At 28.6% G+C, this 12,452-nt stretch overlaps 2 protein-coding genes across 2 annotated transcripts; both read left to right on the top strand.

Annotated features, from left to right (window-relative positions):
* The first annotated feature begins 533 nt into the window (after positions 1 to 533).
* Positions 534 to 1,429, top strand: LOC108488952 (ethylene-responsive transcription factor ERF091). Its single transcript, XM_017793210.2, has one exon. The coding sequence runs from the start codon at positions 536 to 538 to the stop codon at positions 1,307 to 1,309; it is 774 nt and encodes a 257-aa protein (XP_017648699.2). The 5' UTR covers positions 534 to 535; the 3' UTR covers positions 1,310 to 1,429.
* Positions 1,430 to 6,529: 5,100 nt separating this feature from the next.
* On the top strand, positions 6,530 to 8,449 carry LOC108487506 (rac-like GTP-binding protein RAC13). Its single transcript, XM_017791863.2, has 7 exons — positions 6,530 to 6,817; positions 6,892 to 6,979; positions 7,071 to 7,180; positions 7,638 to 7,701; positions 7,821 to 7,885; positions 7,989 to 8,054; positions 8,167 to 8,449. The coding sequence occupies exons 1-7, from the start codon at positions 6,719 to 6,721 to the stop codon at positions 8,263 to 8,265; spliced, it is 591 nt and encodes a 196-aa protein (XP_017647352.1). The 5' UTR covers positions 6,530 to 6,718; the 3' UTR covers positions 8,266 to 8,449.
* The last annotated feature ends 4,003 nt before the right edge of the window (positions 8,450 to 12,452 follow it).

Raw genomic sequence — 12,452 nt, 5'->3', positions numbered from 1 at the left:
AATTTTAACAAGACTAATATGGTGTTCAAAAAAGCTAATAAAATTATTTTAAAAAAATAAAAAATTCATAAAACTTAAAAAAAAACTATCAAAGTCAACAATGAAGGATAAGTAGATTAACACGCGGACTGTCATATCAGCATTATTAAAATTTTAACAATTCAGTTAGCTTTTTCATTAAAAATATAATTTAACTAAATTTTAAATATTGAGGGCCAAAATATCAAAAAAAGAAAAGAATTAAGGCTAACATGTTAAAATGAGTAAACTTCAGGAGCTAAACTAGTCATTATGCCAAATATATATAAATAGAAAGTTCAGGTGTATCTGCGCAAATTAAGTTTCCAAATCTTTTTTTTAAAGCTACCAAATGATTAAACCAACCACATAAGTCAATATGCTAGCCTTAAAACACACTAATCCACGAATTTAGCAGCTCACTTGATTAACCCACAAGTTTCCCAACTGGAATTTTTTGTGGAGTAGGTTAAAGGCTGAAATTACGCGTATATTCGTTAATTATATATATATATAAATGTATGTATATTATTTCTCCATCCTCAAAACCCTATACTGTTCGTTGATAACAAAGATGGCTGTTGAAAGCAGACAAGACACAGCATCTGATAAGCTGTTACTTGAACATGTATGGGCGAACTTCATTGGTGGAAAAGAACCGAATACAGCAGCAGAACCTTCCATGGAGACTTTAGAAAGACTGCCAAGTCTTGGGAGGTGGATATCAATGGGAGCTGATGCTTGGGAGGGTCTTCTTGATGGGATTATTCCTTCAGGCAACAAAATAGACCAATCATGTAATGATAAAACAAGCAGTAAAGTGTGTTCCATGAGAGTAGATAAGGTGGCAACGACCAGGCATTACCGTGGAGTAAGGAGACGGCCATGGGGAAAGTACGCTGCGGAGATACGAGACTCGTCGAGGAAAGGTGCTCGTGTTTGGCTAGGGACATTTGAAACAGCCGAGGAAGCAGCGAGGGCGTATGACAAGGCTGCTTTGAGAATTAGAGGTCCCAAGGCATATCTAAATTTCCCATTAGAGACAGTTGCTAATAAGGCTACTATGGTTGATAACTCAAGAACTGGTCTCGGCTGTGTCGGAAATGTTCCGAACGACCGGAAAAGAGGGTGTCGAGATTGGGAGCAAAACAGGGAGTTTGTGATGGTTGAACAGCCTACAATGAAGAGAATGGCAAGTGTTGCAGAGCAGGTGGTTGAAGATGGATATGGTTTATTTGAGTTTCCGGATTTGGGGAGTGATTATTTAGAGAGTTTGTTGTCTTCTTTCTAACAGTTCGGAAATAGGTAGCCAACTGACTGTACATTCAAATCGGTTGATCATCATTGCTTGAAACATTCATTACTGTTTATTGTAATAGCAACGGTGGTATTGTAATTGAATTAGGACTCATTTGAAAAATTTTAAATTTATTTATGTAATGTATTTTTGTTTTATATTATTATAATATAAAGTAATATTATTTAAATTATTAAACTTAATTAAAATATCCCAATGCCGAATATTAATGCATCTTTTCTAGTGATAAATTCTTAATTTTATAACTCAAAAATGAATAATTTTAAATTACATAGAAAACATAATTTAATTTTGAATATTAATATATCAGTAGGTTGTTGAACTGATTTAAATTAAATAAATTATTAAAAACATAAAAATTTAGAAAAAATTAAAATATAAAATCTAATTCAACCGATTTTATCTTGATCCAAATTAATATATTGATTAATTCTCGGTCTAACGGTTTAACTGAATGATTTTAAAAACATCATTAAATTAATTTTAATTTTAATAAACAATTATTTAATATTTAAATTTTAATAATAAAATAAAAATATTATTCTAATATTAATATAGTAATATAATAAAACAATAAAAAATTTCTCTGACAACCTATACCCAATCCTATTGATGTAATCCTCATTTGAAATTTTATACCAAAAATATATATATTTAAATTAATAAAAATTTATTCAAATTTATATTCTTATATATCATAGGTAAGAGATACCATTTGATGGTTGGCAACCATACATGAGTGGGAACCTTGTAAAATAAGTTTTTGGAGTAGTGAAATTTTGTACTGAATCTATTTAATTGAAAATCGGTTAAACTGAATACTTGCATAAATTTAAATTGGGTTTATTATTTGAGGGGTTCACTTGCGGTCCTTGTAAAGTTATTGTATTAAAAGTTAGATTGTATTTTATCTCATTTACTAAAAATATGGACAAATTAATCCATGTGTATTAGATAAAGAAGCAAATTGATATTTTTTGTTAAATATTTCATCCATTTCCACAATTAAAAATTGGCGTGGCTAATGAAATAACTAGACAGTTACACGTAGAGTACCAAGTATACCTTATGCTTGTAACAACCCCTAACCCCAAGCCGTCACCGGAATAGGGCTACGAGGTATTACCAGACTTATATACTAACATTTATACAAAACCGAGTCATAAACTTTACATTTCAAATCAATTCTTATCAAATTTCATTTTAAAGTCCTTAATATGGGCCTACGGGGCCCTATATATGTTTTAGAAGTGATTTGAGACTAAACCGAGAACTTTGGAAAATTTCCCTTGAAGATAGGGGCACATGCCCGTGTGGCTTGGGACATGCCCGTGTGGCCTAGAACATGCCCGTGTCCTGCGGCCGTGTGATACATAGCTAGCTACTGACTTAAGCCCACGGCTAAATGACACGCCTGTGTGTCAAAGCCGTGTAATATTTAGAAGGTTACTGAGTTTCTTACACGGCCATAAGGCACGCCCTTGTCCCCTAACTGTGTGACACCATGTAGGCTTGATTTAAGCCAAATTGCCACCCCTTTTAGAGGTAATTTTCACAAGCCATATTATATAACATTTATACCTAAAAATTTTCAACCAAACAATTATTTCAAACCAAAACAAGTATATTTCATTTTCCAATCATAAAACATCACATTCAACATAGTTTGCATACTTAATTATTCATATAATTACATTACTAAATCAAATCCTATACGTGCCATGTAAACCAAAAAGTTATTTAACAAAATCTACCGGAGTAAATCTGGATAGCGTGACCCTTGATGTAGATCCGATCCTCGGTATGTATATAAGTCAATCTACAAAACAAATCACACACACAAGTAAGCTTATAGAAGCTTAGTAAGCTCATAGGCATAATAACACATATCTTACAGAACACTGTACACAATTATATATGTATTAGTTAAACTATTTCATCCTGCAAATCACAACTTCATTAATAAACTCATTTGAATGATTTTCATGATGCAATTCACGAACTTAATTCTTTTGGGCCCATTTCTTATTTATTTCCATTGTCAAATTAGGGAACAATAATGGAGTTGAGTGCTTCATTATCACATTGCCATAGTAAACTATGGACTTTCTCATTATCATACATCACACACCGAAGCCATAGCCCTGCCATAGTCTTATACGGATCACATATCATACCGATGCCATATCCCAGATATGGTCTTATACGGAATCACATAATCACATTATACCGATGCCATAGCCCGGTTATGGTCTTATACGAAAGCATATATCATATATTTTCCGTCAATTCATTATGGTCATAAAATGAAAGCACTCAAACCATTGTTTCAACTAATTTGTTCTTTTAGTTACACATTGTTCTTAAGTTAATACAATTTGATAATATTCATCTACAATAAAATACTTACAATCATAAGATTTTCATATCAAACATTGAACTTTTCCATATGAACTTACCTGGGCTAATTTGCAAAAGTCGTAGAAATTCAAGAACTATTCTTGAATTTTCTCTTTTCCACGATTCATTTCGTTTTCTTGATCTATAATTATAAAATCATTCCTTCATTAGCATCTATTTCAATTCCATTCTATTTCACAATTTATGCCCTTAATTTTCAAAATTACACAATTACCCCAAACTTTTCAATTTTTACAATTTAGTCCCTATTCAATTTATTCATCAATCAAACTAATTCCTTTCAAATATCATTTTATCTAAACACTACAAACTACTTCACAGCCTTTGACATTCCAAGCTTCAACACAAAACCCTAATTCCAACAACTTTCACAATTAGGTCCTAAAATAAATTTCTATGCAAATCTCTTCATAAAATCATCATATAATAAAATTAAAGCCTTAATTCCATGATAAATAATCATAAAATTTCAGCACTTACTCATGGTAACTTTCTAAAATATTCATAAAAGCAAAAACTATTGAATTAGATATTAGGACCTAATTGCAAAAGTCTCAAAATCACAAAAATCACAATAAATAATCAAGAATTGAGTTTACATGTAATAAAAATATGAGAGAGCGGCTTAAAATAACCCTTCAATGGTGTTTTTTCTGGAGAAGATGAAGAAAATTGAAGAAAACTAGATTTTTACCTAATATATCATATTTTACAATTTAATATTTACCCAATTCCAATTTTGCCCCTTGTTTACACTTGATTTTTATTTTCCAACACACACCTGCCGTCCAGCTCAATAATAGGTGTTTAATTCCCTATTTAGTCCTCCTTTAATAATTATTAGAGCTATTTAATCACATTTCACAATTTTGCACTTAATTCAATTTAGTTCTTTTTATCCAATTCACTATCGAAACCTTAAAATTTCTTAACAAAACTTTAATACTAACTTACTAACATTCCATGAATATTTATAAAAATATTTATAGCTCATTTTATGAATTCAAGGTCTCAATACCTCGTTTTTATCTTATTTATTCTACAAATTTCTTTTAATTCATAATTTCACTAATTCAAAATTATTTCTAAAACCACACTTAAATTTTACTTACTAATGTCTAAACTCACATGTCGGATTTAGTGATCTCAATTCACTATTCCGAATCACTGAAATTTGGGTCGTTACAATGTTGGTGTATGAGAACCAATTTTTAATAGTAAAACTAACCAATTTTTAATAGTAAAACTGACTCCTAGTACAAGAGCTTTTATTCATTCTTCTATTTTGCTTTCCTCTAGGCTTGGCAATCGAGAATTTTCTTGTGTTACAATATAATAAATACATCGTAGAAATAAATTTTATTCAAATTGAAGTCTTAACCATCTTTAATATTTGTAGATGTAATTTAAATGAAAGATAAATACATATTCTTGGACATGTATTTTCATCTTAATGTTTGTGGCTTTGGTGATAGGTGTATTGATGTACGACGTCTTTTAAATCACATATCACATTTTGAGTTTGTATGATGATAAGTCGACATAAACGAAATATGGTGTGATCTTCACTTTTGAACTTTGATAAGTCACCAAACTTTAATAAAGTTTGATTGTGTACATATATATATATATCTTCAAATTTTATAATAAAATTGTGTTTAAATAATTTACAATTATATTATTATTTTTATCTCTAATTTTATTTGTCACCAAATTTTTAGTTGATATTTTAACATAAAAAATTGTACACATTTACAAGCACATATACAAATAATTATATAAATATTCATTAAAAATATATTTAAATATAGGATATAAATATAACTATTTTAGAATTATTCTACTTTAAGATAACATAGGTTAAATGTATAATTAATAAGGTTAGTTTATTGTAAAGATGAGTATATATGTCGTAAACATAATCACTAACCATTTTATTAACTTCTTGGTTTTGAAGTTTCAAAATGAAAATGGAAGGAAATTTGAGAGTAAGTTCACGTTTATATTATACATAATGAAGTTGATGTTTTCTTCTTTTAATATTTTTATACAAAATATTTAAATAAAATAATTAAGGATTGAATGAAAAATATAATGAAAGTCGTTTTACTAATAGTCATATTGCATTTTGTCGCATCTACTTAAATAATAGATAAATTAATTATGGTACATTAGATCAAAGAACAAACTAGATTTTGTCCTATTCTATTGTTAAAAACTGGTCCGTTTACATTAAAATAAGGTACATGTTACATACCACGTATAACTATCTGGTTATTCTATCAATCACGCTAATTTTTAATAGTAGAAATGAATGCAATTTTTAAATAGAAAGGGTCAAATTGTTATTTGATCTAACACGTAGGGACTAATTTACTTATTTTCTAAAGAAATAAGTAAAATATAATTTGAATCTTAATACAAAACTTTCATGATACTTTTATCATATTTTACTTATAATTTAATATTGTGAGAGTAACAAAATTAAAAACATAGAAACACCAAAAGTTAGTTATGGTGTGACTCATATACACAGTTAAAATTTGAATAAATATTTTTCTTCGTCATTAATTCCATCATGGGTTTTTTTTTTTTTTTTTCTAGTTAAGCCATAATTATCAAAATAATCATCATTAATCCTATCAATACCCCGCCCTGCCTCCCTTCCTCAATACTTAAACCCAACTAACACCCAGCACCAAACGCACTTTAATAGCCACCTATTTCTAGCCATGTCCTTGCACTTAAAGAAAAGTAAAGCTAACCTGCAATCATTCCATATCGAGGCCTCAACAGATAAAGTTGGTTGATGGGTTTGCACCAAGTTGTTAAAACCCGGCCCTCAACTTCCCTTTTCTTTTCATCCTCCCCACTCCACACCCGCCAATTTTCTTCATATGGTTCTATCATAAGTTCTTTATAATCACAGAATCAAGATAAGTCCTCAGCAAACAAAAAACAATGAGCACTGCAAGATTTATCAAGTGTGTCACGGTCGGTGATGGAGCTGTGGGGAAAACTTGTATGCTCATTTCATATACCAGCAATACTTTCCCAACGGTAATGATGGGGTTCATTGAATATAATTTATGGTGCATTATGGTGATATTTACAATGGGTTTTTGTTTTTATAGGATTATGTTCCAACAGTATTTGATAACTTTAGTGCCAATGTGGTGGTGGATGGCAGCACAGTGAACCTTGGCCTATGGGACACTGCCGGTAAGTTTCATGTGCCTGCAAATTTGTACTAGCCTTATTATACTGACCATTCAAATCAAAGTAATGAGTTGATTTGTGTAAAAATTTTCAGGGCAAGAAGATTATAATAGGCTAAGGCCACTGAGTTATAGAGGAGCTGATGTGTTTTTGTTGGCCTTTTCTCTTATAAGCAAGGCCAGTTATGAAAACATCTACAAAAAGGTCTTCTTCTTTTTTTCTTTTTTTGCTGCCATACCTTACAATCCATATAGGTAACATGAAGCATTTATGCTAGGAGTCAGATTGTGTTTTGCCTCTTAAATTAAAAAAATAGGTAAATTAGTCTCTATATCTTAGATCAAAGAGTAAACCGATCATTTTGTTAAAAATTTCATTCATTTTTATTGTTAAAATTTAGTCATTGTATATCAGTATAAGATTCACGCAACACGCCATAGGTAATCGTCTGGTTATTTCTTCCACAGCACCAATTTTTAGCAGAAGAAATAGATGAAATTTTTAAAATGAATGGCTAGTTTGCTCTTTTATCTAAAGAACATGGACTAATTTATCAATTTTTTTAATAAATAAGTTAAAATACAATCTGACTCCTAATACAAGTTATTTTCCTCCCAAGTTACTTGAATTTTACATAAAAGCTCTCATTCATGGCTGACAGTGGATCCCAGAGCTAAGACATTATGCTCATAATGTACCAGTTGTGCTTGTTGGAACCAAACTAGGTAACCTAATTCTCCATCATAATTGGCACTGCCCCAAGCTTGAGAAAGAACCCAGACTTCTATTGCACAAAAACATCTTGTTTTTTTTTTTTTTCATTTTGTCTCGAATTGAATTGCAGATTTGCGAGATGACAAGCAGTTCCTCATTGATCACCCTGGAGCAACACCAATATCAACATCTCAGGCAAGTTTCTAAGTAAACATTATATGGTTATTTAACAACATAAATGTACTTTAAAACTGTTCAAAAGCTCATCCTTTTGGTTCAATGGAAACTTGGTAAACAGGGAGAAGAACTAAAGAAGATGATAGGAGCAGTTACTTATATAGAATGCAGCTCCAAAACCCAACAGGTACCCGGAGATATACAGTACCTAAACATAAACAGTAAAACAGACAAGAAGTGTAAAAAAAAAACTAATAACTTTCCATTGTTCTGGTTTTTTTTTTTTTTTTTTTTTGCAGAATGTGAAGGCTGTTTTCGATGCTGCAATAAAAGTAGCTTTGAGGCCACCAAAACCAAAGAGAAAGCCTTGCAAAAGGAGAACATGTGCTTTCCTTTGAATATTGGATCATTATTACAGTCAAAAACAGTTAACAAAAGCTGTTGCAGATAAACGCTGAATCTGCTATAGTTTGTTTTTGGTTTACATATGTTCCACGTGAAACTATGAAGCATCTCTAAGAAAACCCAAACTATCATATCAACCCATCGATCAATGAATCGATTTCAATTTTCGCAGTATAAGTTCCTTTTAATCCTTTCTTTTTACTTCATTTTATAACGAATTCTATGGATAATGTTCCTACAAACATGTCATTACAATGTTTAATTATAAATTCCATTCTTCTATTTTACTAAGATATTAGTAACTTCAAACTGCTGATTTTTACTAATTTATTATTTATAAATTGTTAGAATGATTATTTTTCAATAATTTAACAATAATATTTAATATTATTATTATTATTATTTCTCAATTTTATTAAACAAAAACATAAATTTTGACAAATTAAAATAAATGAATTAATTTCTCAATTTTTCGTGCAACTATTACAAAAATCCTTCATAGTCCTAATCTTAATTTGATGCAGAGGTGATAATAATCTTAATTTGATGCAGAGGTGATAATGGGCCGAGTTTGAGCTGGACTTAGCATGATATTGACGTACTTTATATTTTCCCAAATTCAACCCAGCTCGAAATATGAGTCTAAAATTTTGTCCAATTTAATCCAAGCCCATTTTAAGTTTGTCCATATTATTTTTTAATTTAAAAAATTTATATCATTTTATTTTAATATTTAATTATTTTATATATTTTTATTTATTGAAAATTTTATATAGTCATCTTAACATTATGTTAATGTTTATATTAGAGTAGTATTATATATATTTAGTATAGGTTTATTTTGTTAATAAACTTAAAAATAGGTCTTGTGGGCTAGACTTAGACCTTAAATGCTCAAACTCAAACTTAATTCATATTTTAAACAGGCCTAATATTTTTATTTACACTGTTTCAAATTTTTCGGGTGAAATATCTTCGAGTCTAGATTAATAACACCACAGGTCTAATTTGATGCTCAATGAAAATGAAATCATATTGAGCTTAATTAATATTCCATTCTTCTTTGCTGAAAGACCAAGCAATTCGAGTTACATTAAGGTTAAAGAGTATGGGATCCGCCAAACCTGCCCCAATGTCTCTTCAACCATCCAAAAACTTGAGTCAGTATCACATACATGTACCGTTATTTATTTATTTATTGAAATTGGTATATATCTGTATTATTTTGTATTTATAATATTTTTAAAATATTTAATTTATATATAAAATTATATATAAATATGAACTAAATGAAATTAAATAAATTTTAAATATAAAAATATTTATGGCATAATGATTTTTTTGGTCTTTTAACTTTATAAAGAAGAGAAAATATTTTTTATGATTTTTAATTTTTAAAAATTAATTAATTACTGATGTGAGATACACGTGTCAATCTATATGTATTTCACGTCAGCAAAGTTAACAAACATTAACTCTTCCATCATTTAAGGGTGATTTGACAATAAATGCAAGTTCGAAGGTTAAAGGAGGCGAAATTTTAAATGTAGGGCTAAAATGATCTTTTTTAAAACGTTAGAGGGCAAAAAACTCATTATGCCAATATTTATCAATTATATAAATCACAAGATAAATTTAAAAATTATACAAAAACTTTGGTCTAATGCACGATTTTATACATGAAATTTTGATTTAATTCCGTTTTTGCAAATTACTAACATAATTATCGATAAAATGTCATTTGAAATTTACATATTATATACACAAATAATTATATTTGTCTAGTATAAAAACTAATCGATATATTTATTTCTTTGAATGTGCACGATTAAATTGAAATAAAAGTTTCATATATAGATTTAAATCATGATTAAATTTCATTCATATAATTACACCATATCAAATTTTTGACGTATGAATTTGCACATTAAATAAAATTTCATGTATAATTTTAAAATTTATTCCTATAAAACACTCATCAACTAAATTTTACAAATTAAAATTTATTACTCAATAAATTTAAAATAAAGATATCACATACATTAAATAACAACAAAATAATAATAATAATAATAATAATAATAAAAGAAAAACACATTTATAAAAAATAATAATAAGGAGGAGGAGGAGGAGGTCATCTTGTATATGTGTAATTTTATAAAAAAGAAAAAATCAACATATGTATGCACTAGAGTTGTTTATGGGTCGGGTCGGGCTTTAAAAAAAATTTAGGCCCGATTGATAAGTTCTGGCTTGATCCAAAAATTAGGCCTAAATTTTTTCTAAGCTCGATCCGGATAAAAATGTTAAAACTCATATTCGGCCCGATCCGACCCACATTTAAAAAAGTTATTTTATTTTTTATATAAAAGATTTTTAAAAATATAATATATCAAAAACACTAAAAACATTAAAATAGATATTTTCCAACAAATAGAAAATAAAAAAATATTTATATTTAAATAACACTAAAACATGTGCAACTTAACAAGCAAATGTCTCCAAAATAGTAGCAAAATTAACAATAAAATATTAATCATATAATATCAAAACAATAACAACAAAATAATAACAATATAACAGTGAAATAGAAATAAAATAGTAGCTTTTTTTTTTACAAATTCGGGCTAGGTCAAAAAAACTTTACTCGTGACTTGACCTGTTTTCTAATCAGACCTTATTTTTTATCCAAACATATTTTTCAAACTTATATTTTTACTTAAATTTTCTCATTTTTCGAACGAAACTTTAATTGATTGATGGACAAATCTATATACACCAGACTATACATGTTAGCATAGTTTAAAGTTTTAAAAGTGTGGAACATTATTAATATCATCTTCTCGAAATCCAATAATGTTTGACCCTATATTAAATTAAATGTTTTCTAACTAATTATCTCAGCCAAACTTATTGATTATCGAGTTAGATGACTAATCAAAGTCATACATCTTAAAGGCCATTGCTATTGACTTTATTTCCCTTTTTCTTACCACAATTTCGTTTTCCCTAGGATTCCTACTTTGAATGTGATCAATTCCAAGCAATTTGTTAAGGACTAAATTTTAATTTTTAGTAATTATTGTAATATGTGTTTGAATGCTTTTAAATATTATTAACTTGTTTAAGGTTATAAATAATTTTAAATTTATATTAAAAGGAACATTGCCCATGCCACGTGCACAACATTGGGTGTGTCCAATTTTATATGATTGACATATTTGATCTTGTGTTTATTCTAACTTCAGTCCCTTAACTATGTCGGGAGTCGATGTTTAATTTTTTTTTTTAATTTAATATGATTTAGTCCATTATAATGTTATTAGTAAATTCAAATTGATAAATAGTTACTTTTGTTAAATTGATTGCGTAAACAAATTTAAACATTTAGTAGCCATGCAAATTCAGTATTGATTGAATATAATTAATTAGATTTCCATGTAGCCCTAATCAAATGACCGAATAATAAAAAAAAATCTAAGTGAACCCTTTCACTCTTTAATTTGGAATGAATTAAATCTCAAGTAAGATTCGAACCTACAACCAGTTAGTTAACAGTAGACCGTTCCATCATTAAGTTACTGAGGAACAACCAATTCCCATTTTCAACCCATGTCCAATATAAACTTGAAGTTTCCTTCGTAACCCTCAAAACTTCTTAGTAGTGATTACATTCCATGTCTCGTTTCATAAGAAACCTCAAAGTGACTATCTTTCATTATATTTCATCCAAATCCCAATTCGATATTATCAATTTGGATCTACTAAAAACTCAACCTTCAACCTTATTAAGAGAGCCAAGGCTCGTTGTTACATTAACTTAATTAATTTAATTACAATTTAAAATGATTTTTTTTCGTTTTTTTTGTTTTTTTTTTTTTTTGTTTTGGAATCAACTTGCTGTGTTCCCTTTAGTGTGACAAATAGAAAGATTCCGCAGTCAGCTAAGAATATATGTTAAGCACTAATATAAATTTTTTAAGTACAAAACATTTCCTCTAATAACATATTATACTTCAAATATTCCATGTCTATTCTTACCAATTTCGGTACCAGCTAGGAATATTTTTATACATTCTTGAATAGGATCAAGCAAAACAACAACAACAACATGGGATTTGTTAATTGATTAATCCAAATATTTTTAAGTCAAGATGGTACTTAATAAATTCGAATTTAT

This window comes from Gossypium arboreum, chromosome 10 (assembly GCF_025698485.1).
Source record: "Gossypium arboreum isolate Shixiya-1 chromosome 10, ASM2569848v2, whole genome shotgun sequence".
Classification (NCBI taxonomy): Eukaryota; Viridiplantae; Streptophyta; class Magnoliopsida; order Malvales; family Malvaceae; genus Gossypium; species Gossypium arboreum.
Note: the sequence above shows the minus strand (reverse complement) of the source record. Positions and strands in the feature narration are given on the sequence as shown.